The sequence below is a fragment of the Mobula birostris genome, chromosome 1, assembly GCF_030028105.1.
Source record: "Mobula birostris isolate sMobBir1 chromosome 1, sMobBir1.hap1, whole genome shotgun sequence".
Classification (NCBI taxonomy): domain Eukaryota; kingdom Metazoa; phylum Chordata; class Chondrichthyes; order Myliobatiformes; family Myliobatidae; genus Mobula; species Mobula birostris.
Window position 1 is genome coordinate 170,060,750 of NC_092370.1, and position 26,920 is coordinate 170,087,669.

General features: G+C 41.4%; 1 protein-coding gene across 1 annotated transcript in view; it reads right to left on the reverse strand.

The window, feature by feature from the left end:
• Nucleotides 1-11,174: 11,174 nt before the first annotated feature.
• Nucleotides 11,175-26,920, reverse strand: part of cox16 (cytochrome c oxidase assembly factor COX16) — an 84,597-nt gene continuing 68,851 nt past the window's right edge. Inside the window, exons 3-4 of the mRNA XM_072265845.1 lie at nucleotides 21,856-21,924; nucleotides 11,175-15,642 (exon numbers count right to left, since the gene is read on the reverse strand). Coding sequence (XP_072121946.1) covers nucleotides 15,526-15,642; nucleotides 21,856-21,924 — 186 coding nt within the window. The 3' untranslated portion in view covers nucleotides 11,175-15,525. The remainder of the gene's footprint in view (nucleotides 15,643-21,855; nucleotides 21,925-26,920) is intronic.

Consider the following 26,920-nt stretch of genomic DNA (forward strand, 5'->3'; position numbering starts at 1 on the left):
CTCAGTGTAGAGTTGCAGGATTTGGAGAAACTCTGAAGCCCATTGGTTTGTACCATAGTCCTCCAATGAGTTCTCAACCCAGGCTGCAATCAGCACACTGCTGCAGCGTATAAAATATTTAATACAAAAAATTTTAAATGGATAAAGAGGAAGTTGCTTGGGTATATAAAATACTGAGTGATAAAAGGGTGAAAATCATTGGTCTAAACCAGTGGTTCTCAACCACTTTCTGTTTTGTGGCCCAATGGTGACTTCATTTACCTCTGTGGCCCCCACCCTTTATAGTAACTGTTAGTTGATGAGGTTTTTTTGGGGGCAACTGTAATAATTATTCTAATATACAGTCAATATTTATGGCTTAACAGGTTATAAGTATTATTAAAAGTTGAATATAGTGTTACAAATGTATATGAAAAATAAAACTTAAGTATTAGAACACGTAAAGGTCAATGGAAGGCAGAGAGAACCAGCCCCCACCTGCATACGCACTGACTGGGCTTGCTGCAGACAGCCCCACCCAATCTGCAGTTTGTTCATGATACTCAAAACTGTTTTAATTGGATTACCAAAATACAGGCCACACCAGGCTTTCCGTATTTATCCTCTTCCTGCCCTGGTGGGTGTGAACGTGATTTATGCATGGCCAAGCAGGAGCAGAGATAACAGTTGAGGGGCCACCCCTCAGACACACCCCACACATATATACAGACATGCTAAGCTGTTTTCTGTCTTATTTGCATCAATAAGCATATTTTCCCATTCATTTCATTCAGGTTTCCAGTTAAATTACATATATTAATTTTTTATTTATGTATTTATGTAATACTTCATTGAAACTGTAAACTTATCTTGGCCCATTCAGAAACTCCTGTGGCTTCAATTTCTCGTTTTTTTTACTTGTGGCCTCTATAAAAATCCAGCATGGACCACTGGGAAGTCATAAGGTCCACACTGTGAACCAGTGGTCTAAACCATAGAGATCTCCTAACTTAAATTCACATTTACGAAAAAATCTGCAGATGCTGGAAATCTAAGCAAAACACACAAAATGCCGGGGAAACTCAGCAGGCCAGGCAGCATCTATGGAAGAGAGTAAACAGTCGATGCTTAGGGCCAAGACCCTTCATCAAAACTCATAAATTCACGTTTAGATTGTCAAGAACTAAAGAAATTAGATTTTTGAATTAATAGATATATTGTTTGAAGCAGATTGCAGAAGCTTTATTTTCAATCAGCAAAACAAGCCCATGTGCCCTGTCTTGAAAACTGTTATTTTTAGATTGTTCTCACGCCCAGGAACATTGGATCAAATCTGCCTAATAAGTATGCCACATCATGTAAATTAATAACTGTACACTAAATAACCACATCACATCATATCACATTACCTACCCAAGCCTAATGTCCCAGTGTAGATAAAAGCTGCAGCAAAAAGACTCTCATAGCAAAGAGAGCTGTATGGAGGTTGTTGATTGCTGTCTTATTATAAAATGTTGTTTCCATATTTAGATTCATGACAAAAACAACAATAGAACAGTTCTCCGGTGCAGGTAATGTTGCATTAATATATACCTGACATCACTATTTATATTGAGCACAAATTGAACCAGAAATAATGAAGACTGACTGAAACCAAAATCAAGAATGTCATTTTTTGAATCATTAGGCTTTTTTTGAACATGCACAGCTCAGTAGTTATTTGATGGGGAAAAGTAACTAAGAAATGAGAAAAGCCTAAAAGAAAGGGAACACAATTACCATGAAAAGTTTCAATCTTCATGTGGAGTGGACAGATCAAATGGGCAGCAGGTTGGAGGGCAAGTTCAGGGAAATCACTGGGGACATTTGTCTAGGAACAGTACATCAGGGAACCAACCAAAAAGCCGACAATTGATGCTGCCCTTACCTGCATCTTGTCCATTTTCAGGACATAGACACTCAGCCCATCTTCCCACTACCTTAACAGTGTTAACAGTTCCGCATATCCTTACCTACCATCCCATGAGCCTCTACATCTAACACATCATTCTCTGCAACTCTGCATCTCCAAAAAGATCCTACCGCCAAACACATCTTTACCTCCCCTCTACTCTCCACTTTCCACAGGGATCACCCCTGAAGAAGATGACAGGGTTTGTCATTGAAATGTCAGTTATAATCGATATCTATACCCAGCTGGAAGCCTGAGAAGAGTTTATTCAAGTAGGTATGTCTTTTTGATCTGTCACAGCAGACCAGATTTCTGTAAGGCCTCAATGGATTAGAAGAAAGCAATTACAACAGCATTATTCAAAAGAGGAAAGAGAAATTAGTGAACTGTAGATCATTGATATGATGACAGGAGTTCAAGCAAGTACCACCATTGAGCATATTTATCTGGAGCAGTGCCATAAAAAAGCAGCATCCATCATCAATGACCTCCACCATCCAGGTTATGCTTTCTTCTCACTACTATCATCAGGCAGGAGGTACAGGAGCCTTAGATTCCACACCACCTAGTTCAGGAAAATTATTATCCTATAACCATCAGGCTCCTGAACCAGGATGGATAACTTCACTTACCACAGTTCTGAACTGATTGCACAACCTACAAACTCCCTTTCAAGGACTCTGCAACTCATGTTCTCAATATTATTTAATTTTCAATTGCACATTGTTCGGCAGTCTCTTTTTATGTATAGTTTTTCATAAATTCTATTATATTTCCTTATTTTCTGATAAATGCCTGCAAGAAAATGAATCTTAAGGTAATATATGGTAACATATACTGCCAATGGGCACGTGGCCAATTGGTTAAGGCATTGGACTAGCGACCTGAAGGTCATGAGTTCGAGCCCCAGCCGAGGCAATGTGTTGTGTCCTTGAGCAAGGCACTTAATCACACATTGCTCTGCGATGACACCGGTGCCAAGCTGTATGGGTCCTAATGCCCTTCCCTTGGACAACATTGGTGTCATGGAGAGGGGAGACTTGCAGCATGGGCAACTGCTGGTCTTCCATACAACCTTGCCCAGGCCTTCGCCCTGGAGAGTGAGGACTTTCCAGGTGCAGATCCATGGTCTCGCAAGACTAACGGATTCCTTTATCTACATACTGGCAATATGATATTTTTACTGACTTTTACTTGAATATGTTATTAAGTTAGTACCAGATACTTAGATAATCCCACATTACAATTAAGCAGTGTCAGAATATTTTCATGAGACTGTAATAGATTTTGACAAACCTAACATTACTTTAGTATTACTAGGAGGGTAGAAAAAAAAAGCACTGGATATAGTACAAGATTATTAAAGACATTGTCAAGGTATTACACGATAAGTGATCATAAGGCTGACAAACTATCAGACTAGTAGATGTGTGCTAAATGATAGACAACTATCATAAAAAATAGAATTTTCAGCTCCACAGGCTGTTATATTTAGTGCTACATGAATCATTATTTTGCATAATTATTTCTATCATACATTAATGACTGTTGAGTAAAATGCTTTACTCTTGTTAGCAGTATATGACTGGAAAAATAATCAGTTAGGAGACAGATTGAAAAGGTTAATGAGCAATAAATATGACAGTAAACGAAATCTGGAGGAAAAAAAAGCGAGGCAGGAAGAATGGGAAAAATACTTCTTCAAAAATAGCAAAAGCTATGAAATGCGGCTATTTGGAAGGCTGTGTACAGTGTTTTAATAGCCATTTAGATAAAGAAAGAACTTTAGATGGCAAATATTATGTGTATAAGGCAAATCTTACATACAATCTGGAGGCCTTTTTATGGTTTGTTCTCTGTGCTTAATTGAAAGGCTTTCTTGCCTTGGCATGGTATGACAATTCATTAGAACAATCAGCATCAGGTTTTATTATCATTGTCTCATGTGATATGAAATTTGTTACTTTGTGGCAGCAGTACAGTGCAAAGACATAAAATTACAATAAATTACAAAATAAGCTTAATGCTAAAAAGGAATAATGAGGTAGTGGTCATGCACTGATCCGGAATCTGATGGCAGAAGGGAAAAAGCAGTTTCTGAATAATTGGGTGTGGGTCTTCAGGCTCCTCTACCACCTCCCTGATGGAACTAACAAGAAGAGAGCAAGCTCACGATGGTGATGGTCGTTAGTGATGGATACTGCCTTCTGAAGGCACTGCTTCTTGTAAATGTCTTCGATGGTAGGGAGGGTTGTGCCCATAATAGAACTGGCTGAGTCTACAACCCTTTGCAGCCTCTTCTAACAGCTGATGGTGACATACCTCAAAATTCTTAATGAATTGGAGCTGCTGGTGTGCCTGCTTCGTGATTTAGAAACATGTTTAGAGATACAGCGCAGAATATGCCCTTCTGGCCCTACAAGCCACACCGCACAACAATCTACCTGTTTAACACTTGACTAATCACAGGACAATTTGCAATGACCAGTCACCTACTAACTGGTATGTCTTTGGAATGTGTGAGGAAACCAGGGCACTCATCTGTAGTTCACAGGGAGAATGTACAAACTTATTACAGACAGCTCCGGTGTTGTGCTCTGAACGCACCGAACCGTAATAACGTCACGCTAGTGGTACGCTACCGTGATACCCCACTGCATAAATATTTTGGGAGCAAGGAAGATCCTCCTAGTTGTTGACATGTTGACACTCAGGAATTTAAAGCTGTTAACCCTTTCCATTGCTGACCTCCCTCAATGAGGACTGATGTGCATTTTCCAGACTTCCCATTCCCGAAGTCCACAATCTGTTGTTCCAACATCGTTCAACCAGTTGATCTACGTGTAAGGGGTTTCTTCTTTTATGTTACTGCTAAGGTGGATAAAATGGCTTCTTTGTTATGTTAAAATAAAATGGCTTCCCTGTGATGCTAACTGCTGAGAAGCTTGTTTTGGGTTATAATTACTGATAACGAGAATTGTATTCATTTGCTAACCAATTGGGATTGATGTTTTTCTTTCTTGTGTGTCTGTAAGCTATTGTTTTTGCAGGCTTTGGGGCAGAAGGTGCAATGGGGACAGAGAGAGGAGATGCGATGCTGTAAGCTGGGCGATGGAACGGACCCTGAGCGGGAGTCCGAGGCCCAGGGTCTTTGGTGAGGAAAAGAGACGAGGACAGACTTGTGTGGAGCGTCTGGTCAACCACCTTGGTTGGTCCCAGGTGGCGGGTCGAGGAGATCGGAGAAGATCGCATGCTGGAAAGATGACCCCGTTAATTGAGCTCCAACGGTTGTGCACGAAGTAGAAACATAGAAAATAGGTGCAGGAGTAGGCTATTCGGCCCTTCAAGCCTGCACCGCCATTCAGTATGATCATGGCTGATCATCAACTCAGAACCCTGTACCTGCCTTCTCTCCATACCCCCGATCCCTTTAGCCACCAGGGCCATATCTAACTCCCTCTTAAATATAGCTAATGAACTGGCCTCTACTGTTTCCTGTGGCACAGAATTCCACAGATTCACCACTCTCTGTGTGAAGAAGTCTTTCCTCATCTCAGTCTTAAAAGGCTTCGCCTTTATCCTTAAACTGTGACCCCTCATTCTGCACTTCCCCAACATCGGAAACAATCTTCCTGCTTCTAGCCTGTCCAATCCCTTTAGGATTTTATACGTTTCAATAAGATCCCCCCTCAATCTTCTAAATTCCAATGAGTATAAGCCTAGATCATCCAGACTTTCATCTTATGAAAGTCCTGCCATCCCAGGAATCAATCTAGTGAACCTTCTTTGTACTCCCTCTATGGCAAGAATGTCTTTCCTCAGATTAGGGGACCAAAACTGCACACAATACTCCAGGTGTGGTCCCACCAAGGCCCTGTACAACTCCAGTAGAACCTCCCTGCTCCTGTACTCGAATCCCCTTGCTATGAATGCCAGCATACCATTCGCCTTTTTCACCGCCTGCTGTACCTGCATGCCCACTTTCAATGACTGTTGTACAATGACACCCAGGTCTCGTTGCACCTCCCCTTTTCCTAATCGGCCAGCATTCAGATAATAATCTGTTTTCCTGTTCTTGCCACCAAAGTGGATAACCTCACATTTATCCACATTAAATTGCATCTGCCATGAATTTGCCCACTCACCTAACCTATCCAAGTCACCCTGCATCCTCTTAGTATCCTCCTCATAGCTAACACTGCCGCCCAGCTTCGTGTCATCCGCAAACTTGAAGATGCTGCATTTAATTCCCTCATCTAGGTCATTAATATATATTGTAAACAACTGGGGTCCCAGCACTGAGCCTTGCGGTACCCTACTAGTCGCTGCCTGCCATTCTGAAAAGGTCCCATTTATTCCCACTCTTTGCTTCCTGTCTGCCAACCAATTCTCTATCCACATCAATACTATACCCCCATGTGCTTTAAGTTTGCACACTAATCTCCTGTGTGGGACCTTGTCAAAAGCCTTTTGAAAATCCAAATATACCACTTCCACTGGTTCTCCCTATCCACTCTACTAGTCACATCCTCAAAAAAATTCTATGAGATTCGTCAGACATGATTTTCCTTTCACAAATCCATGCTGACTTTGTCCGATGATTTCACCGCTTTCCAAATGTGCTGTTATCACATCTTTGATAACTGACCCTAGCATTTTCCCCACCACCGATGTCAGGCTTACCGGTCTATAATTCCCCGGTTTCTCTCTCCCTCCTTTTTTAAAAAGCAGGGTTATATTAGCCACCCTCCAATCCTCAGGAACTAGTCCAGAATCTAACGAGTTTTGAAAAATTATCACTAATGCATCCACTATTTCTTGGGCTACTTCCTTAAGCACTCTGGGATGCAGACCATCTGGCCCTGGGGATTTATCTGCCTAAAATTTAATCCCTTCAATTTACCTAACACCACTTCCCTACTAACATGTATTTCCCTCAGTTCCTCCATCTCACTAGACCCTCGGTCCCCTATTTCCAGAAGATTATTTATGTCCTCCTTAGTGAAGACAGAACCAAAGTAGTTATTCAATTGGTCTGCCATGTCCTTGTTCAATTCACCTTTTTCTGACTGTAAGGGACCTACATTTGTCTTAACCAAGCTTTTTCTTTTCACATATCTATAAAAGCTTTTACAGTCAGTTTTTATGTTCCCTGCCAGCTTTCTCTCATAATTTTTTTTCCTTTTCTTAATTAAGCCCTTTGTCCTCCTCTGCTGGTCTCTGAATTTCTCCCAGTCCTCAGGTGTGCCTAACAAAAGTGGTTGAACTCTGATAAGTTTGGCGCCTTTTACTTTTCCTTTGGTATTGTATCTCTATTAATTACATAGTTCCAGTAAGATCTATAAATTGTATTCTGTAAATCGCATATGGTGTACTGTCTGTTATTTGGCAGGGTGGGTACATCACACAGCATCTACACAAACTAATTACCCAGTTTGGCAGGGCCGAAGGCTGCTACCCCTAGGCAACAGCGAGGTGAGCGAGCCTGAGGCTTACTGGGGTTTACATTGTGGGAGCTCGTCCAGGATATGGATTTTTGTAGGAAGCTGTGTGATTGCCCTCTTTAAATTATGCATGCTGCTGGGATGGAAAGCTGGTGTGCCTCTGTGGGATTGCTGGTTATTACTGCATGCGTGTTGCGTGGGGTGGCCGTTGGTACCCCGGAGGTCTTTGTTCGAGTTCAGACTAGCGCTGACGAAATGGTGGTGGGGCTGCCAATGTCTATTGGTGCCCCAGGTGATGCAGGACCATTGGCTGGCCATACTATTAGGAGAGAGAGGAAAGAGTGGTCTGATTCAGAGGTAGTGTCTGTGAATAAATGTTCCAGCTATGGCAGGCTCCATCTGGTTTTTGGGATAATATCCACCCCTAAAGGGGCGGAGGCATACGAGACGTGGGCAGAGCAGATCTCTCAGTTGTTAGATGAGTGGCAGTGCTCGGTTGAGGGAGAGCGGCAGGGATAGGTTGAAAGTTTGAGTAGGCGGGCTGGTGACGGTGTTAGAACTGTCAGGGTCAATTAGCCCGTAGTGACAGCTGCCAGTTACCTGAAAGCGGGGGAAAATACGTCTGGTTCGACCGGAAGTAAACTGCAGCACCTGGGGGGCTTTCCTTACCTGTGTCAGGAGTTTGGGGAAAAGCTTTCAGTGTATCTTCTCTGGCTGTGGGGGGGGGGGGGGGCAGCTAAATTGCTTGCAGTGCCATCGATCATTTAAGGGGATCAGCCCCTCCCTCAGTTGTTCAGCTGGTCAGAGAGGTGTCGGGAAACTTAGTGGAGGCTCAGTGGGGGAACGGCTTGGGGTATCTGGGAGAGCACATTCCCAGCAATGTACCAAGGAACTCCCAAAAGGAACAGACCCTATTCCTGAAGGGTTAGAGGGACCACGCCCTCAGGTGTCATTACGGATAGGTGGAAGCTATGCTAACGCCATCCTCGACACCGGGGCGCAGGTCAAGTTGTTGTACAGTTCGTTTTACAACTGGTTTCTGAAGCATTTACCCTTGACAACATTAAGGGCACTGGAGAATTGGGGTACCAGTGCCAGTGATTATCCAGACGACAGTTATTGGTCAGTGAAACTGGAATTCTTGGAGGCCAATGTGTGGGTGTCAGAGGGTCGTGAATCGTTAACGCTGATGTGTCCGGACCCTGGTGCGATGGGCAGTGTTTCAATTCAGGAGGGGACCAACACCCCGCTGATGAGGAGGCGGGTGAGAGCTGTTTGGGGTTATTGTCTGTGCACCCAGTGTTTCGAGTTGCTTGTGAGGACGTGTGTAGTAACATTGGGCCTGTACCGAATTTGAACGAGAGCCACTGGCGGTACGCCCCAGGGGAAGTATCTGAGGGTGAGACCCTCTTAGTAGACACTCCAAAATACCATGAGGGAGGGGAGTTGACCGCTGAAGACACCTCGGTGAGAGAGAGGTCGCGGCGACTGGCCCCTGAAGACGTGGAAGACATAGGCAGCATGTGTGTGGATTATAGGACTCTGAACAGGCGCACTGTCATTGACCAGAATACGGTCCTGAGGGCCGAAGACACGATGGTCTGTTTGTGTGGTGCGACATGGTTTAATGTGCTGGATCTGAGGAGTGGATGTTGCCAGATCCCGATGAGTGAGGCTGACAAGGAGGAGACGGCCATTATAAATCCCCTAGGATTCTTATGGTCTGAAAAGATGCCACAGGACATATCCGGAGCCCTTGCAACCTTCCCGTGGGACATGGGGAAGACCATGGGGGATGTGGAGGTGTTTGGAGCTTTGGTGTATTTGGATGATCTCCTAGCATTGGGATTCGCCTTGGAAGACTATGAAGTGAGGCGAGTGACAGATCCCAGTCGACTAGGGATTAACGAAGTAAAACTTTCTTTGGACGAGTGCCAGGTCTGGAGAAGAACGCAGCTCCTGAGAGAGGAGATTTGCATCGCTGAACCGAATGCTCAGAAATGCAGGCTGGAGACTGAGTGCTGCAATTTCGGGACAACCATTGAAGAATTGGAGTCCACGCTTGTCAAAGTGAAGACGGGGAAACGGAATTCCGCGCCGAAATGGAGGTCATTTACTGATGAGTTAATCCAGAGAGGCGGAACAATGACCAACCTTCGAAAGGATCAGCAGAAACTCAAGAAATCAATCCAGAACAGATTGGAAGAAGCTGGTGGTGTAATTGCATTCCAGATGGAGATGAACACGAAGCATGAGTCTGAACTACTGCAACTGTGGGTGGAGGCAGAGGAGTCAGAGAAGAAGCTGACGTCTCGATTGCAGGAGGCTGCAGAGGCAGCCCAGACTAAGTGCTTCAGTTGGGAGAAAATCAAACAGCAGCTACCAATCGAGGAAATGGGAAAGAATACAGATTCAAAGGATAATGTGCTGGATGTGCCTTTCGCTAACTTCCCCTTGTTAGATGAAGAGACTTTTGGCCCTTCCCCCACTGAGTTAGGGGTAGTGAGGAGGGTCATCTGTGGGCAGTCTGGGTTACAGCAGGACCCTTAAGGAAAAGAAGCAGGGCCCTGGACACGGGACAAGGGGTTCCGAGTTGCAGTGGGGGCACGAGTAAGAGATTGAGAGAGGATTTGGCAAGCAGGCCCGAGGTATCCCCAGTAGTGTCCGAGCCTGAAGGGTTTAGGTGAGGGGGTACAGAGGTCTCAGAGGATTAGGAAACTCCCAGATAGGTTGGCCTATGTAGCGCCTGAAGAACAGGGCATAAGGTCCACCATTTGGGAGCAATGTCACTGTTTGTACCTGGATTGGATTTTTGTGTCTGCAGGAAGGATCGGCAAGTTATTTAGAAGTCATGAGAACATGACTAAATTTGGTGGGGGGAGAGTGTAAGGGGTTTCTTCTTTTATGTTACTGCTAAGGTGAATAAAATGGCTTCTTCGTTATGTTAAAATAAAATGGCTTCTCTGTGACGTTAACTGCTGAGACAGTGGTTCTCTCTAGCAGCTTGTTTTGGGTTATAATTACTGATAACGAGAACTGGATTCATTTGCTAACCAATTGGAATAATTGTTATTCTTTGTGTGTCTGTAAGCTATTGTTTCGCGGGCTTTGGGGGAGAAGGCGCAATGGGGACAGAGAGAGGAGCCACGATGCTGTAAGCTGGGCGACGGAACGGACCCCGTGCGGGACTCCGAGGCCGAGGGTCTTCGGCAAGGAGACGAGACGAGGACAGACTCATGTGGAGCATCTGGTCGACCACTGTGGTTGGTCCCAGGCAGAGGGTCGAGGAGGTTGGAGATCACATGGTAGAAAGAGGACCCCGATAACTGAGCTCCAACAGTTGTGCACAAAGTGGTTGAACTCTGATAAGTTTGGCGCCTTTTACTTTTCCTTTTGTATTGCATCTCTATTAATTACTTAGTTCCAGTAAGATCTATAAATTGCATTCTGTAAATCGTATATGGTGTATTGTCTGTTATTTGGCGGGGTGGGATACATCACACAGCATCTACACAAACTTGGTTACCCAGTATGGCAGGGCTGAAGGCTGCTCCCCCTAGACAAAAGCAAGCTGAGCGAGCCTGAGGCTTACCAGGGGGCTACATGTGTCAGCTCTGTACTCCTCCTCATTACCGTCTGAGATTTTACCAACACAGTGCTGTCACCCGCGAATTTATAGATCACATTTCTCCTTTGCCTAGTGTCATGTACCCCGTGATGGGAATAAAGAACCAGCAGAGATGGAAAACACTTTGGAGTCCAGTATTGCTACTAACCAATAATATTTATTAGTAACTACGCAATACGGTAATATAAATGTAGATAAATCAAAGAGGTTAGCAATGATTATATATATAAGTAAGTAAATCAGTAAGTGTGGAAATATATATGAAAAACCAAGCTGCTTCAAGTCTAGGGGTAAAAAAAAACAGTCTTACGATGATGAGTAAAGTTCAGTTCAGTTTGTGGTATTGAGTTGAGGGGGGGGGGAGGAGGAAGAGAGAGAGAGAGAGAGAGAGAGAGGGAGGGGGAGAGGGGGAGGGGGAGGGGGGAGAGGGGGAGAGAGATAAATGTATATATGAGTCTTCAGGTGAGCTGACCCCGTCGATCTTCTCGTTGTCCTCCGAAATCCTTTAAAAGTCACTAACTGTGACCACAACAAAGGGGACCAGTTTTCTGTGGTGGAGCTAACAACCCAGGCAAGGGTGGACACATGAACAACTCCCCACCGGTCACTGCCTTTTCTTTTCACTGCAAGAGCCACTGATCGATCCTCCAAAAACCCACTTTTTCTGTGGGCACAACAAAGCTCATTCAGTGCCCACAAACATGTGTCTGAAGTCTGTATCATCTGACCTCCTATTTATCTCACTGTACTGAGTACCAACTGTCAGTCACATAACTCCTCCTTTCTTTGTCTGTGTAAGAAATGTACGAGCAGGCAAATGTCCTTGAGAAGTATAAACACGCTGCCGAAAAATCATAAGATCGATTGTCCATCAAATAACGCCGCCCTCGGTCACCATGGTGACTTACGAGCTCCGAACTCAGCAGAAATCCAAAAGTTAGTCAGTTCTTTCTCGTGCCTTAAAGTGACAGTCCAAAAGTTAGTCTTCATCTCTCTCTCTCTCTCTCGCTTTCTCTCTCTTTTCAAAACATGTTGGTGTTAAATACCTCTCTCTCTTTTCAAAAGCACAGTTCATAGAGGTAATTCAGGATCCCATCACACTAGACAGTCACGAATGTAGAGCGTAAGCACACATCCTTCAGATGCAATTATGTTGATTGTTAGCGAGGAGGAGATGCTGTTACCAATCCACCCGAACAGTAGACTCAAGAACACCAACACATGATGTAGTCTGCAGGCACATCTGGCTTCTGGAATGGGTCTGCCCAGTGCACCTTGCAGCCCTCTTAGGTCCACTTCTGTCTTCTTGCCATTGCACCTACTGCCATATGACATTTGCATCTATCACCCAGTTTCACTCCAAATTCCATGAGGTCCTAATGCTAATGGCATTACATTGCTGCTCTTCATTGGCCGATAACAATGTTCTTCAGCTTGGGCAGCCTTGGTGTTATCATAGGAACTGGTGCGTTTTGATTAGGACATTGAAATAAAAGCACTTCCTTCTCACTATCAAGGGAAAATCTGCAGATGCTGGAAATCAAAGCAAGACACACCAAAAGCTGGAGGAACCCAAGCAGACACTGAGTCTTGGCCCGAAACATCGACTGTTTACTCTTTTCCACAGATGCTGCCTGGCCTGCTGAGATCCTCCAGCATTGTGCGTGTGTTCCTTCTCACTATGACTATTTTCTCTTAAAGCTTCAGTTTTTGTTCAAGGGTCCCAATCCCCAATTTGATGCTGTTCAAAACATTTTTTGCAAAATGGAATTCATCTGTATTGAATCACTATATATCTGATTCAACTCTGCAGCTTGTTTTTTTAAAATTTGATTACCAATGGAATATTGAAGAAATTACAGAAATCTTAGCACTATGAATTTTAGTTACGAAAATAAGCAGATCCTGGAGCAAGATTATGTGACTGAATATGATGTTCATAATGCTTTTTCTCATCTCATCAGTTTTTTGCAAGTTGGTGTACAAGGTATGCTGGAGCACAAAGAGTGTTCTGTATTACATGGGTAAGAGATGGCAGGAATATACAGGAGAATAATAGAGTTAATTTCTAAATTGGTTAAAAAAAAATGCATAACACCTAAAATCTTTTCCAAGATCATTTCCTGACTGTTCGTTAAAATGGTGTTCAATTCCTTGAAGTGTATTTAATTTTGCTCACCAAGCATTTGGCAAAAGGAAACATTTAATTTTAAGTTTTGAATATCTAAGATTACAAGGACTATACCATTATAGCTCCTTGAGCTTGCACCACATTTTAATCTCGTAGTTTATACTTTATTTCAAATTTACTTTCCCACCAAGTTTCTGACCGAGTCCAAAACCAAAATCGATCTTGGTCTTGAATGGACTCAGTAACTGAGCGTCCACAGCCTGTGGACTTGTTAATTCCAACATCTCCTCCCCATCATCGGTGGTATCCACAGGAGGCACTGCCTCAAGAAAGCAACATCTTTCATCAAAGACCCTCACCACTCAGCCATGCCATCTATTTGCAGCAACCATCAGACAGGAGGTACAAAAGCCTGAGCCCCACACCACCAGGTTCAAGAACAGCGATTGCCCTTCAACCATTCCGTTCCTGGACCAAATGGCATGACTGTAATCAAAACAGTTTAGCAACACTATGCCTACTTTGATCACCTAGTACTAAAATGGACTTCTTTTTGTTCTAATTGTTTTATCTTGTAAAAAATACTGTATAATTCATTCCACTTTATGTTTTTCCTGTGATGCTATGTGGCTGAGATGCTGCGACTAGTAAGTTTCCTACCGTACCTGTGCATTCATGCAGTTGTGGCTATGGCAATAAACTCAACTTTGTCTTTAGAGACACAGAGGGAAGGAAATCCATTTCTCCTTTTCCTTTTCTCCTGCTTCATAACCTGAGGAGATTTTCCCAATTCTTGACTAGTGAACTTTCAAATATCTTATTTTAACTATACATACCCTACACAGACAATTTTAGTTACATTTAACATTTACACTGTTCCTGTGGCTGTGGCTTTGCTGCCTATTTGCTACATCAGTTATTACCTCCTCCCTTCCCCCATCCCGGCACTACATCACTGCTCTTTTCTACTAGACAACAATGCCCATGTTTCCACCACAGTAAGATTTCAGATAATTGAGTTGAGTAATATGGCTACAATGCAATATGATGAATTGACAAGGCTTAACCCTAATAAAAAACTTAGAATTATGCTTCATAATGTAACTTATTTTTGGTAAGCTGTTTTATCAGACTATTTTTATTTAGCTGAAGAAAGACTGCATTTTTGCCAGCCAAGCAGAGAAACTGGGCCAGCTTGAAGACGCTGTATACTTCACACTGTGAAAACTGAAGCTCCATAATAACGTCAAGGTTTGGAAAGAAAGCAAGATCATTATTTTATGTATATAGGATTAGAATGAACTTTGCAATTCACTGTTTATTAGTGTACACTTACTGATGTTTTCATCAATTAAGTGCATGTTCAGCTTTCCTTTCAAAGAGTAGTGCAAAGGATGGCAGATAAAACATTCAAGCTGCTGGCATCCTGACAAAACTTTCCTGTGGGGTTGTATGATTATCATTCAGGATAATGAAGGCCAGTTAAGATAAACCTTGGATTATAAGAGACATGAAATCTGTTTACATTTAATGGTGAACCCAAACCCGCGCAGTCATCGGGTCTAGAAACCTTATATAGTATTAATCCAGCGAGTACCATGCACCTAAGGTTGTTTGGGACAGTAATATGCAAGACACATGAAACTTTCAGAAGGTTAACTCTTCTCATAACAATGCAAAGTCTTCACTCACAAGCTACCAGCTTGGCCCAAGGCTGTTTTGGGTATTATTGTTCCTGATGAAGAAACTGTTGTGGGGATACCCAACAAGAAACAGTGATTTTCTTTGGGGATCTGCCTAGTTGAAAAAAAAATCCAGTTAGGGTTCCATCTATTAATCTAGGAGGTGAAAATTCCTCCAGAGGCATCTAAGCGATCTCTAGGGATGTGCAATTACAGGTACAATTACATGAATGCAGGGAACAGACTTGGCCTAGTACCTGGGGCTCCAAAAATGAAACCCAACATGAAGCAGCTCAAAAGGAGCTGCATCTTTCACAAATCTAGAGCAAGCTCTAATTGAGAGCCAGCAGCACTGGTTGCTAGGAAACAATAGACATTGCTGCTTGAAAGCAGTGTACGAACACTGGAAAACTAAGATAGCATATGGCTATAATTTCCTGCTGCAATAGTTCAAAGCTCATTTTGCATTATTGAATCCTTCAAAAGGTAATTTCAAAAGAAAAATCATATTTCATACATTGTAAGGGATTTCCAATAGTAGATCCTTTCACATTCACTCTGATCTCCCATTTTACAGTTATTATTAAATCAATATAAAAAAAACAAAACAGGCAATGCAAAAATTTTATGTATATAACATCTTAAATTCAAATTAGCTGAGGCATTCGGTTTCCAGACGCAAGTGAATAACAACCAGGCGATTCGTGACACTATTTAACGCTGCTCCCAATTTGAATCTTCCGTTGTTGTTCTTGGACAGCTTTTGAATCTTCCCAGGGACGTGGTCCTCTGATGTTTACCCATTCAGAGTTAGGCTTTGGAAGTTTCTGTATTTTTATTTAAGAGAACAAAGTTGGACATCATCACTTTGTTACATAACAAAATTGATGTATTATATTCTTTACCAAAAGTCAATTTTTAAAAAAAATCACATGCACAACAGAATGTATGCAATATAAACAATTACAATTCAGTGGTTTGAACAGCATAACATCAATTACTTGCACATACGCTGAAAGCTATAAAACTGTTTCTCTAAACACTTCATAACCACCTTTCTGTAGATGCAGTGCTATCTTTGATGAGAGTTCCTTGTTCCAGCTAACACACTGCTCCATATGCTCCTGTTACAGGGCATTGCAATGCTAGAATAGAACAATTACCCCCTTTCTCATCAGTGAAAGTAAGGGGGCTTGAACAGAGGGTATGTGTCATCCTCACTAAGATCTCATTTGTGCTTTAAATAGCATCTCTCAATGCAAGGAAAGAAAGTGGAAAAGCTTCAGGAGAATAAAGTATTTCCATGCAGAAATATATTTGCATCTCTTTAAACATCATTTAGATTTCTGTTCAATTGTCTTTTCTTATTCCGTACATTTCCTCCAAAAAAAAACTAATAGCTGAAGTATTATCCAAGATGGGGTACTGCCTTTCACTCTTTAGGAAACAGGTAAGCAGCAAATTGGATTGTTTGTTATCTTTTCACTAACCTGCCTTCCCTTTCTTTGGAAAAAGTAGTAAGCTTCTCTAGCTGATAGTCCTGCAATCATACAGAAACTCAGTTTGGGAATCAGTGAGGCTTCACTACTGTAATAGAGCTTTATACAGAATTTCTGAAACTGCCATTGTCAAGAAACATGTTTGGAAATGCAACCCTCATCAAAGTTTATGAGTAGCACTGCTTCAGAATCTACTTCTATAAAATGTCACATGAACCACCTATGCAATATGTGTATAATCAATCAGGTTGTGTGTTGATTCAGGATACAAACCAATAACTATAATGCTACAAATTGCAAAGTAAAATTCAAATTATTCAACTGTTCAAACATGTGCATTCCTAAACTCTTCAGGTAAATAAAAGTCATTGTGTACACTCACAGAATTTAATAAATGAGCAACAAGACATCACACAACACCAAACAGATCAGCACCATATTCTTTCTTTCCTCTGACCAGGAAACATCACTACATCAAACTGTGCCAAACCCACAATAACTAAAGCTTGCTCCCAAAGTATTGTCCCAAAGTTCCACAGTGGAGAACAAAGCACCACTTTTAAAATTATAATGAACAAGGGCTGAGGCAGTTATTCAATTGCAAGTTAAGACTGTTCTACAATCATGAATACTTGGAACCTGTTTCATTGTGATCTCACATTTTCATGCCCACGGAGAAAGAAGATTTTTACTCCATCAATTTTAGCTGCAGTTGAACTTGAGTCTTAAGTATAGTAGGACAATACTTCAGCCACTGCACATTGTTGTAATATAAATGTTAATAATGGGAAGGTCTGTCCTCTCCACTCAAGGGAGCAAAACCGAGGCAAGGAAAGATTCCAATGAATTTCCAGACAGAAGAATCCTATGATCAGAATTTATGAATGGTTTCCATAAATGAAAATGTTAACTCGTTAAGATTTCCAAGTACATATCCTTTAAATAGCACAGGAATTTCAGGCAAACATATCCTGAACACCACAAGTAGTAATGCAAATTTTGTATCTTGGTCAGCACAGGGTCGACAGCCGGCAGATGGGTGGTCACAGTTTGAATGAACACAGTTATTGGAACAATTGTTCATCTGTTATGTGATGGGTCATATGACCTGGGTGGTCATGGTCTTCCATGACCATGATTGTTCTTGGCAAATTTTTCTACAGAATTGATTTGCCATTGACATTTTCAGGACAGTGTCTTTACAAGACAGGCGACCCCAGCCATTATCAATACTCTTCAGGGATTGCCTGCCTAGCATCAGAGATCGCATAACCAGGACTTGTGATATGCACCAGCTGTTCAGACGACCATCTACCACCTGCTCCTATGGCTTCAGGTAACCCTGATCGGGGCGGGGGGCTAAGCAAGCGCTACACCTTGCCCAAGGGTATCCGGCAAGCTAGCGGAGCGAAGGAGCACCTTACACCTCCTTTGGAAGAGATGTTTCTCCAACCACCAACCCCCTCTCCGCAAACAATATCAGAATTAAGAAGATTGTTATAATGTTAAATTATACACATTAAATATAATTGCGGTATATCTGCATAGAGACTGACCTTGGTTTTGTTACATGTTACAATGGCAAGTACATATGTACATTTTAGATATTATATAGCATACCTGCATTTGGTCGTGCACATGTGAAAAATAATTTTGCATACAAATCTATACTTTTACATTTGAAGATCTTTGTTCTTTCCTTCCTTCAACCACAATGACCTCAGTGAAGTATAGTTGCAGAGTTACATAACTGTATCACGTATGGTGGTCAATATTTTAATTGGACTGAGAAGTCTCATTACCTCCAGGATTTTCAGACAAACCTTCATTACTTTCAGTTGCTCTCGCTGAATAGTTCAAGCCAGAACAACTGCCCACCTCTTCAAATGGAAAGCTTCACAGTGGAAATTCTGTACAGGACAGCTGCACAGCTTGAAAGAAATCATGCCTGACATCTACAGTGGCAGTTCTGATGCAGCAGATTGAAAACTCTCCTAATCAGAATTCTAGATCATAAAACTCCAAAGCTTTGTTTCGACTCTCAAATCAGAAGCTACGTCGCATGTCAAATTTATCATTCCATCATAACTATTTTCTTCAATCCATTTACTGCAATTAATATAGAGATCCAGCAGAAAATGAGCTTTTAGAATTCTGAAAAGATTTTACAGCTGCAAGACAGAGAACCTTTGTTGTCTGTAAAAATGAAATGTTGAAAATGTCACTACACTGACTTCTCTGCACAGTACTCGTCACTTGGTTCAGAGATAATTAGGCAGAATAAGAATTCCCAAATGGAAGGGACAAATCCTTCTCACAGTACAGTGCTGACATAAAGGGCACTATAATCAATCTTATGGCTTGCAGTGGTCTAACATTAATCATGGTGCTAACTCCAGTCAATCTCAGCTGCATCAGTCTTCCAGTACTGATTTCCCCTTCTTTCCTCCTCAAAATCATTCTAAATAATAGTAAATAATTCTAAAGAACATATAATGATAGATGGCACATTACAGCAGCTAAAAGAAGGTCACAGAGCCAAAGAAAAAGTACAAAACAACATAGAGATTATGTATTGTACAAAATCACGAAAAGGGAAACAATCAACATTGAAACCAATAAATTTGGTAGAGTCATAGAAAAGTACAGCAGAAAAACAGGTTCTTCAGCTCATCTAGTCTGTACTGAACCATTTAAACTGTCTTCTCCCATTGACCTGCAGTGGGACCATAGCCCTCCTTAGTGCTACAATCCATGTACCTATCCAAACTTCTCTTAATCATTACAATCGAGCTTGTATGCAACACTTGTGTTGGCAGCTCATTCTACACTTTCTCGACCCTCTGAGTGAAGAAGTTCCCACTCATGTTCACCTTAAACATTTCACCTTTCACCTGTAACCTCTGGTTGTAGTCCCACCCAACTTCTGTGGAAAATATGCTTGCGTTTACCCTGTCTACTATACCTCTCATAATTTAGTATACCTCTATCAACTCTCTCAATCTTCTGCATTCTAAGGAATGAAATCCTAACCTATTCAATCTTCCCTTATAACTCAGATTGTCCAGACCCAGCAACATCCTTGTAAATTTTCTCTGTACTCTTTCAGCCTTATATAAATCTTTCCTGTAGGTAGGTGACTAAAACTGCATGCAATACTCCAAATTAGGCTGCACCAATGTCTTGTATTGCTGATGGCTCACTGAATAGACTGGGACCAAACCATACAGTTGTGCATCAAAGAATCAGGCCCTTTGGCTCACCGTGCCTATGGCTCATCTAGACCACTTCTAAAGATTAAAGAGATAAGCTTTATTAGTCACATGTACATTGGCACATACAGTGAAATGCATCATTTATGCCAAATGAAATCAGTGAGTATTGTGCTGGGGGCAGACTACAAGGGTTGCCATGCATGTCCACAACTTCCTAACCCTATGTCTTTGCAATGTGGGAAGAAACCCACACATCCATGGGAGAACATACAAATTCTTTACAGACATTGGTGGGAATCAAACCCCGATCAGTGATCACCAGCGCTCAACACTACGCCACCGTGCTTGTGCTAACCCCATATTTCTCTATGCCTTCATCTTCAAAGACTCCTAAAGTTATTGGTATTCCTGCTGCCTCTCCCTCCTCTGGCAGCTCTTTCCAGATACCAATTACCTTATGAATGATTTACCTTTCAGATCAACTTTCAACCAACACCCTCTTACTTTAAACCAGTGCCCTCAAGTTTTAGCACCTCTATCAGGGAAACAAATTCTGACTATTTCTCCTATTTATGCCACTCATAAATTTATATACCTTCATCATGTCACCTCTCAGCTTTCTTCACTCCAGGGATAACTGACCTAGCCTATTCAATCTCTTTAGAACTCCAGCCAAAGAAAAAAATAAATAAATAAATCAAAGGATGATCTGTAAGGCATGTTAAGTTAAATCAGCCCAAGGAGAGGAATTAGAAAAAAAAATGCAGCAGGATAATATGCCTTTCAACCTTCCGAATTTAATTTTCCAGCTACTGGTGGTTTGTAACAATGGTGATCGTCATCAGATCACAGCATGTTTCGGTTACCTGACCTTTTTGTGTCCACTTTGCACCAAGCTCTTCCTTCACAGAACTGATCGACGATTGTACAATTCCACTTCACTGAATTAAAGTGAAATTGCAGAGCCTTTTGTCAGTTCTGTGAACTGAAGATCTTACAGAGCTAGAATCACCTAAGCCACTGATCTGTAGGATTAGAGTAGTGTGAAAGAATATAAGTATCAAGGTGCATATCCCTAAGACAGAAGTGGCAAAACTGGTCAGTGATCAACAGCATTCAGGTGTACTACAGAAATACACTTCCAAGACATTAGCCTAGTAAGACTAACAAGGGACATGTGGCAGTGCCAAATATTAGTCATCAGAACAATTGTGGCATGACAGAGCTTTAGTTACCTTCAAACAAAAATAACTAAAGAGAAATGAAGAATAAGTTGTGGTAATCAATGCCAAATGAAACGAGCATGGTTTTAACATTTGTGCTGTGCACTTTCCTTTCAATTCTATAAACTAAGGGAAAACTACAAGTTAACATTGTTGCGGCCAAGCTCCACAGGTGTAAGCCCACTAGCATGCTGTTCAATTGCACCATTAGATGGAATGCCCGCCCAAAGGCTCCAGATTGGCACTTAAATTGTCCTACAGTCTTTACTCATACCTCTTCACTAACCAAGCGACATTTCCGGCCATTCCTTTCACCTTCATCGACTTACCTGGTTTAACCATTAATAAAACTAACTTGTTGGCAGTCTGTGTTAGACAACTCAAGGAGCCCATTGGCATCCTGTAGCTGTTGTGCCCAGATTTACATGTTCAGCAATACAGATTTAGGATTCTTTGTGAGTTTTGTTCACTCACCTTTTCAAAAGACAAGAAAAGCTGTTTGGAGGTTTCAATACCAAGAGGAACTTGTGAGCAATTTGTGACAAAGTATTTTAAGTAAAGGGTAAGGAATAGAAATAACAGTTTCACTAATAGGGTATGCTTTGAGACTCCTCTCGCAAATCCCCATTCAATATTTTGATCAACATTGTCTACTTGGCCGCACCTACAATCCTGCTATGGTACAATTACGCCTTATACAACATGATAACGTAAACTTAAAAACATCGCTCAGCTTTCTTATGAAGTAGCAAAACAATCTTGCAATGAAAAGAAATAGCCAATCCAGTGATATCAAGTGGAAATGTGAAGCTAGTATTGGCTGGATGAGCATTCAGAGTACAGCTCTGAGACTCTCCAGAGTAAAGAGACAGCAAGATCAAAACAAACATGGGCATAATAGCAAATCAAAATACTGATGGTTTAATTGCACTAGGGCAGGAGGAAGAAATAAGGAGACACACAGAGAGGGTTTGAGCAGGTCTGAGGTAGCATCACTGATATTGAATGAATACTATGCATTGCCATGCGTTCATAAATCCTGAAAAAAATGTTAATAAACATTGAGATTATTTGACCAGGACCACATAATTTTAATACTACACCTGATATTCTGACTCTAGTGTAACCTTGTCTTTATTCTTCTTTAACTGTGCTTCAAGTGCAGGATCCAACTGGAAAAAAACCCAAGATAAATATAAGTGAGTATTTAATGTAAATACAAAAGACAAAAAATTGTAAACATAAATTGTAAAACATTACTTGGTCAAAGTTAGTAGAAAGTAAACGTTCATAGCATACTGAAAAATGTTCCAAGTGCCAAGAACTTCAGGATTCTATTACCAAACAACATTTCAGAACAGATTGCTTCAGTTACTCAGTGGCTACTCATGTGTATATTCCAACAGCTGGCATCAGCAAGTCATTTGATCACTCAGACATCCTATCTGAGCCAAGCCTGAACCAATCATTGCTTTAATGCCCTATGTTACCACCTTCCAAAAGGAGTTGGTGGTGAGCAAGAAGCAGCAACTTGTGTCTGTCTGATTCTTATTTAAAGCTAACACTTGCAAGCAATCAGAGCAAAACCAGTTTTAACTTGGATTAATCAGACTAGAAAAGTTTATTCAGTTCAGTGCAGCTTGGAATTATATAGAACATATCGGTCTTCTCTATTTGGAGACCGATAGGAAGACCACCATTTTGTTTCCATAAGAGTTCTTATTACAGAATTATATAATATCATTATTATATCAAAAAATAAATACATAAATATATTGCCCATCTCCTACAGATAAAAGTCATTAATTACAAGAAATTAAGGAGGGAGATGTCCTCCTTTTTTAAAGAAAGAGGCTTCTCTTCCTCCACCATCAACTCTGCTCTCAAACGCATCTCCCCCATTTCACGTACATCTGTTCTCACTCCATCCTCCTGCCACCCCACTAGGAATAGGGTTCCCCTGGTCCTCACCTACCACCCCATCAATCTCCGGGTCCAACATATTATTCTCCGTAACTTCTGCCACCTCCAACGGGATCCCACCACTAAGCACATCTTTCCCTCCCCCCTCTCTCTGCATTCCGCAGGGATCGCTCCCTACGCAACTCCCTTATCCATTTGTTCCCCCCCATCCCTCCCCACTGATCTCCCTCCTGGCACTTATCCTTGTAAGCAGAACAAGTGCTACACATGCCCTTACACTTTCTCCCTTACCACCATTCAGGGCCCCAGACAGTCCTTCCAGGTGAGGCGACACTTCACTTGTGAGTCGGCTGGGGTGATATACTGCGTCCGGTGCTCCCGATGTGGCCTTCTATATATTGGCGAGACCCAACGCAGACTGGGAGACCACTTTGCTGAACACCTACGCTCTGTCCGCCAGAGAAAGCAGGATCTCCCAGTGGCCACACATTTTAATTCCACATCCCATTCCCATTCTGACATGTCTATCCACGGCCTCCTCTACTGTAAAGATGAAGCCACACAAGGTTGGAGGAACAACATCTTATATTCCCTCTGGGTAGCCTCCAAACTGATGGCATGAACATTGACTTCTCTAACTTCCGCTAATGCCCCACCTCCCCCTCGTATCCCATCCGTTATTTATTTATATACACACATTCTTTCTCTCACTCTCCTTTTTCTCCCTCTGTCCCTCTATACCCCTTGCCCATCCTCTGGTTCCCCCCTGCCCTTGTCTTTCTCCCTGGGCCTCCTGTCCCATGATCCTCTCATATCCCCTTTGCCAATCACCTGTCCAGCTCTTGGCTCCATCCCTCCCCCTCCTGTCTTCTCCTATCATTTTGGATCTCCCCCTCCTCCTCCCACTTTCAAATCTCTTACTAACTCTTCCTTCAGTTAGTCCTGATGAAGGGTCTTGGCCTGAAACGTCGACTGTACCTCTTCCTAGAGGTGCTGCCTGGCCTGCTGCGTTCACCAGCAACTTTGATGTGTGTTGCTTGAATTTCCAGCATCTGCAGAATTCCTGTTGTTTGCGTTTTTAAATTCTGTACTCAGCTGCTTTGATGAAGCAGTGAAAGAAAATGGAAGTCTGGAAAATTTAATGACACAATTGATGAGAACATACTCCACTCAAATTGGAGACGCTGTTTCTTATTCTGGCTTTTGTTCCTTTCCTTTCCTTTGGGTCTCATGTCAAAATACCAGCTGCTCACTTCCCTCCATAGCTGCTGCCTGACCTATTGAGTTCCTCCAGCATGTGTGTTGCTCAAGGTTTCCAGCATCTGCAGAATCTATTGTATTTTCAATTCAAGGAAGATAATGTGATTCGTATTGTATCCATACTGTCGGGTAAGATGTTGGCAAACTGCCCATGTTTAATCTAAATGCCGAGAGTTGCATTTGAAGAGAAGACTGTGGAATGCATTACAATATCAAGTTTTTTTGTTGTAAGTGAACTTGGAGCTAATATGGTCAACAGCCAATGACAGTAAATGAAAATAATATAACAACTACAGATGATGAAAGTCAGAATAAAAGCAACCATGTTCAAAACACTCAAGTCAGGTAGGATTCTTGTTAATGGTTCATGCCCAGACACTTCATCAGAACTGAAAAAGAGAAACAGTCAACTGTTAATAGTCAAGTGCAATTGCAAGTTGCACAAGTTAAGAAATTGCAGATAAATACTGTAAATATTTGTTTGTATTAAGTGCAAATTCCTTTTCCAATTTTAAGATCATAACATTTCTTATGTCAAATTTAGATCACTGTGAACACTTATAAAATAAACTGTTTTAAATAAATTAATGGATGGCTATAAAATCTAGAATTAATTATCTTAATATGACAATCTTAAAGGTAGAACCCATACTGAGAAGTATTTTCTCTAAAGACTTTTGGTTCTTGGAGCTGGTTTTTCATTATTCCATCTGTTTGGTTTTAGTAGCACAGTCTTAAACTAAGCTTGAGAAACTGAAGGCTTCCTAATCAAATCTGTGTTGTGTATTTAAGATTTCAGTAATATTTGAGTGATATTGTAAATATATTCTTTAAGCATTCTTTGTTGTTTACCTATTTCATTATGGGTTATGGGTAAAAGTGTGTGAATGTCATATGTCATTAGGCCACCATGTCATATGTGCGCGCCTCGGTAAAGTAAAAACAAACTAGACACATATTCCCAGGCTCCCATCTTTTTCTTTCGATTAGTTTTTTGAGTTACAAAATATAACAGCAGCAATGAGCAAGCTTTAAAATGAACCTGAGATGACTACCTACCTATTGAAGTAAAGCTCATAAAGAGTGAATACCAAATAATAATAATAGTAATAAAAATAAATAAAGCAGAAATGACTAGCTACTTTGGAAAGATAGATGAGTTCAATTACACAACAGATGATTGAACCATCTATACTGAACGGATTGAGCAGTATTTTAAAGCAAATGGAATAGCCAATAAGAAACGAGTGTCAGTTTTTCTGACTGTAATAGGTGGAAGAGCACACAGCTTGCTTAGAAGTTTGATTGCTCCAACCAAACCAACCAAAATGAGCTTTGCTTTTATCGTGAAAGTAATGCAGGAACATTTAGAACCGAAACCATTATTGATTACAGAACGCTTTAGTTTTCATAAGCAGAATCAAAAGGCAGGGTGTCCATTTCAGATTATGTGGCTGAATTGAAGAAATAAAGCATTGTCAGTTCAGTGGTGGGCTTAATGATGCACTGAGAGATTGCTTTGTTCGTGTAATCTTATAAAAAAGGATTCAAAAAATGGGTCCTAAGTGAAGCACAACTCACACTTAAAAAGAGCAGTTGAAATCGCTGTATCAAAGGAAACAGCTGCTAGAGACACGACTGAGTTGCAGTCAGGAATGAAAGAGTGTGAACAAAATTGCAATGTCTAAATAGAAACTTGCCTGACTGAACAAATTGTGTTACTGTTATGGCAAAGGCTTACATACACTAGACCAATGCGAGTTTAAAGGCGAAGTAGGACATATACAAAGAATTTGTCAGGCAGACAAAAATAAATGGATTGCACAGGGAAGAGAAAAAGCTAAGAAGTCAAGTTGCAGTATCAAGAAGAGCACTAATCTGCATCCTGTTGATGAAAACACAGAACTGAGCAGCCTTAAGATTTGCAATATGGAAACTAACAGAAGGCAAGTGATATGGCTTACACCAGAAGTGAACGGCAAATTAATTAAAATGGTATTAGACACTGGCTCAGCTGTTTCAGTCATTCAACAAAATGAGTTTGAATGGCATTTCAAAGATACGGAACTGAAGCCTGCAGATATCCAGTTAAGAAGTTATACTGGAGTAAAGATCATTCCTATGGGAATGACATTCGTAACAGCGAGAGAAGAATTGCGTCCAGTCATCAGAATCACTTCCTGCAGCCAGAGTCAACTCCTAGAACCACCATGGCAGAGGCCCCAGGACAAAATTATGTTCTATACCAAGTTAGAATTTATAGCTAAGCACGGAAGAGTGTTGTGTATTTAACACTTCAGCAATAATTGAATAATATTGCAAATGTATTGTTTGATTAAGCATGTTTACATAATTCATTATGGGTTATACATAAAGGTACGTGAATAGCACATGTCATTTTGCCACCACATCATGTGTGCAGCTTGCTAAAGTAACAATGAAACAGACATCTTTTCCCAGACTCCCGTACTTTTCTTTCAATTAGTTTTTGAAGTTACAAAGCAGAACAATCTGGAGTAAGGCAAGGCTGTCATCTCTCCACTGCCTTTTTTTAAGATTTCCACACAGCCTCCTGATGAGTCCATCAGGAAGCAGAACATGAAGCAGTACAGACACTCAGAGCAAAGCGTCCATTATTAAGGACCTCCAGCACCCAGGGCATGCCCTTTTCTCGCTATTACCATCAGGCAGCAGATACAGAAGCCTGAAGGCACACACTCAGTGATTCAGGAACAGCTTCTTCCCCTCAGCCATCCGATTCCTGACACTACCTCACTTTTTTTAAATATACAGTACTTCTGTTTTACTGCACGTTTTTTAATCTATTCAATATACGTATACTGTATTTGATGTATTTTCTCTGCTAGATTATGTATTGCATTGAACTTTGCTGCTAAGTTAACAAATTTCAAGTCACATGCCGGTGATAATAAACCTGATTCTGATTCTGCACATGGATATCATTGTCTTGTGTTCAGACTTCCT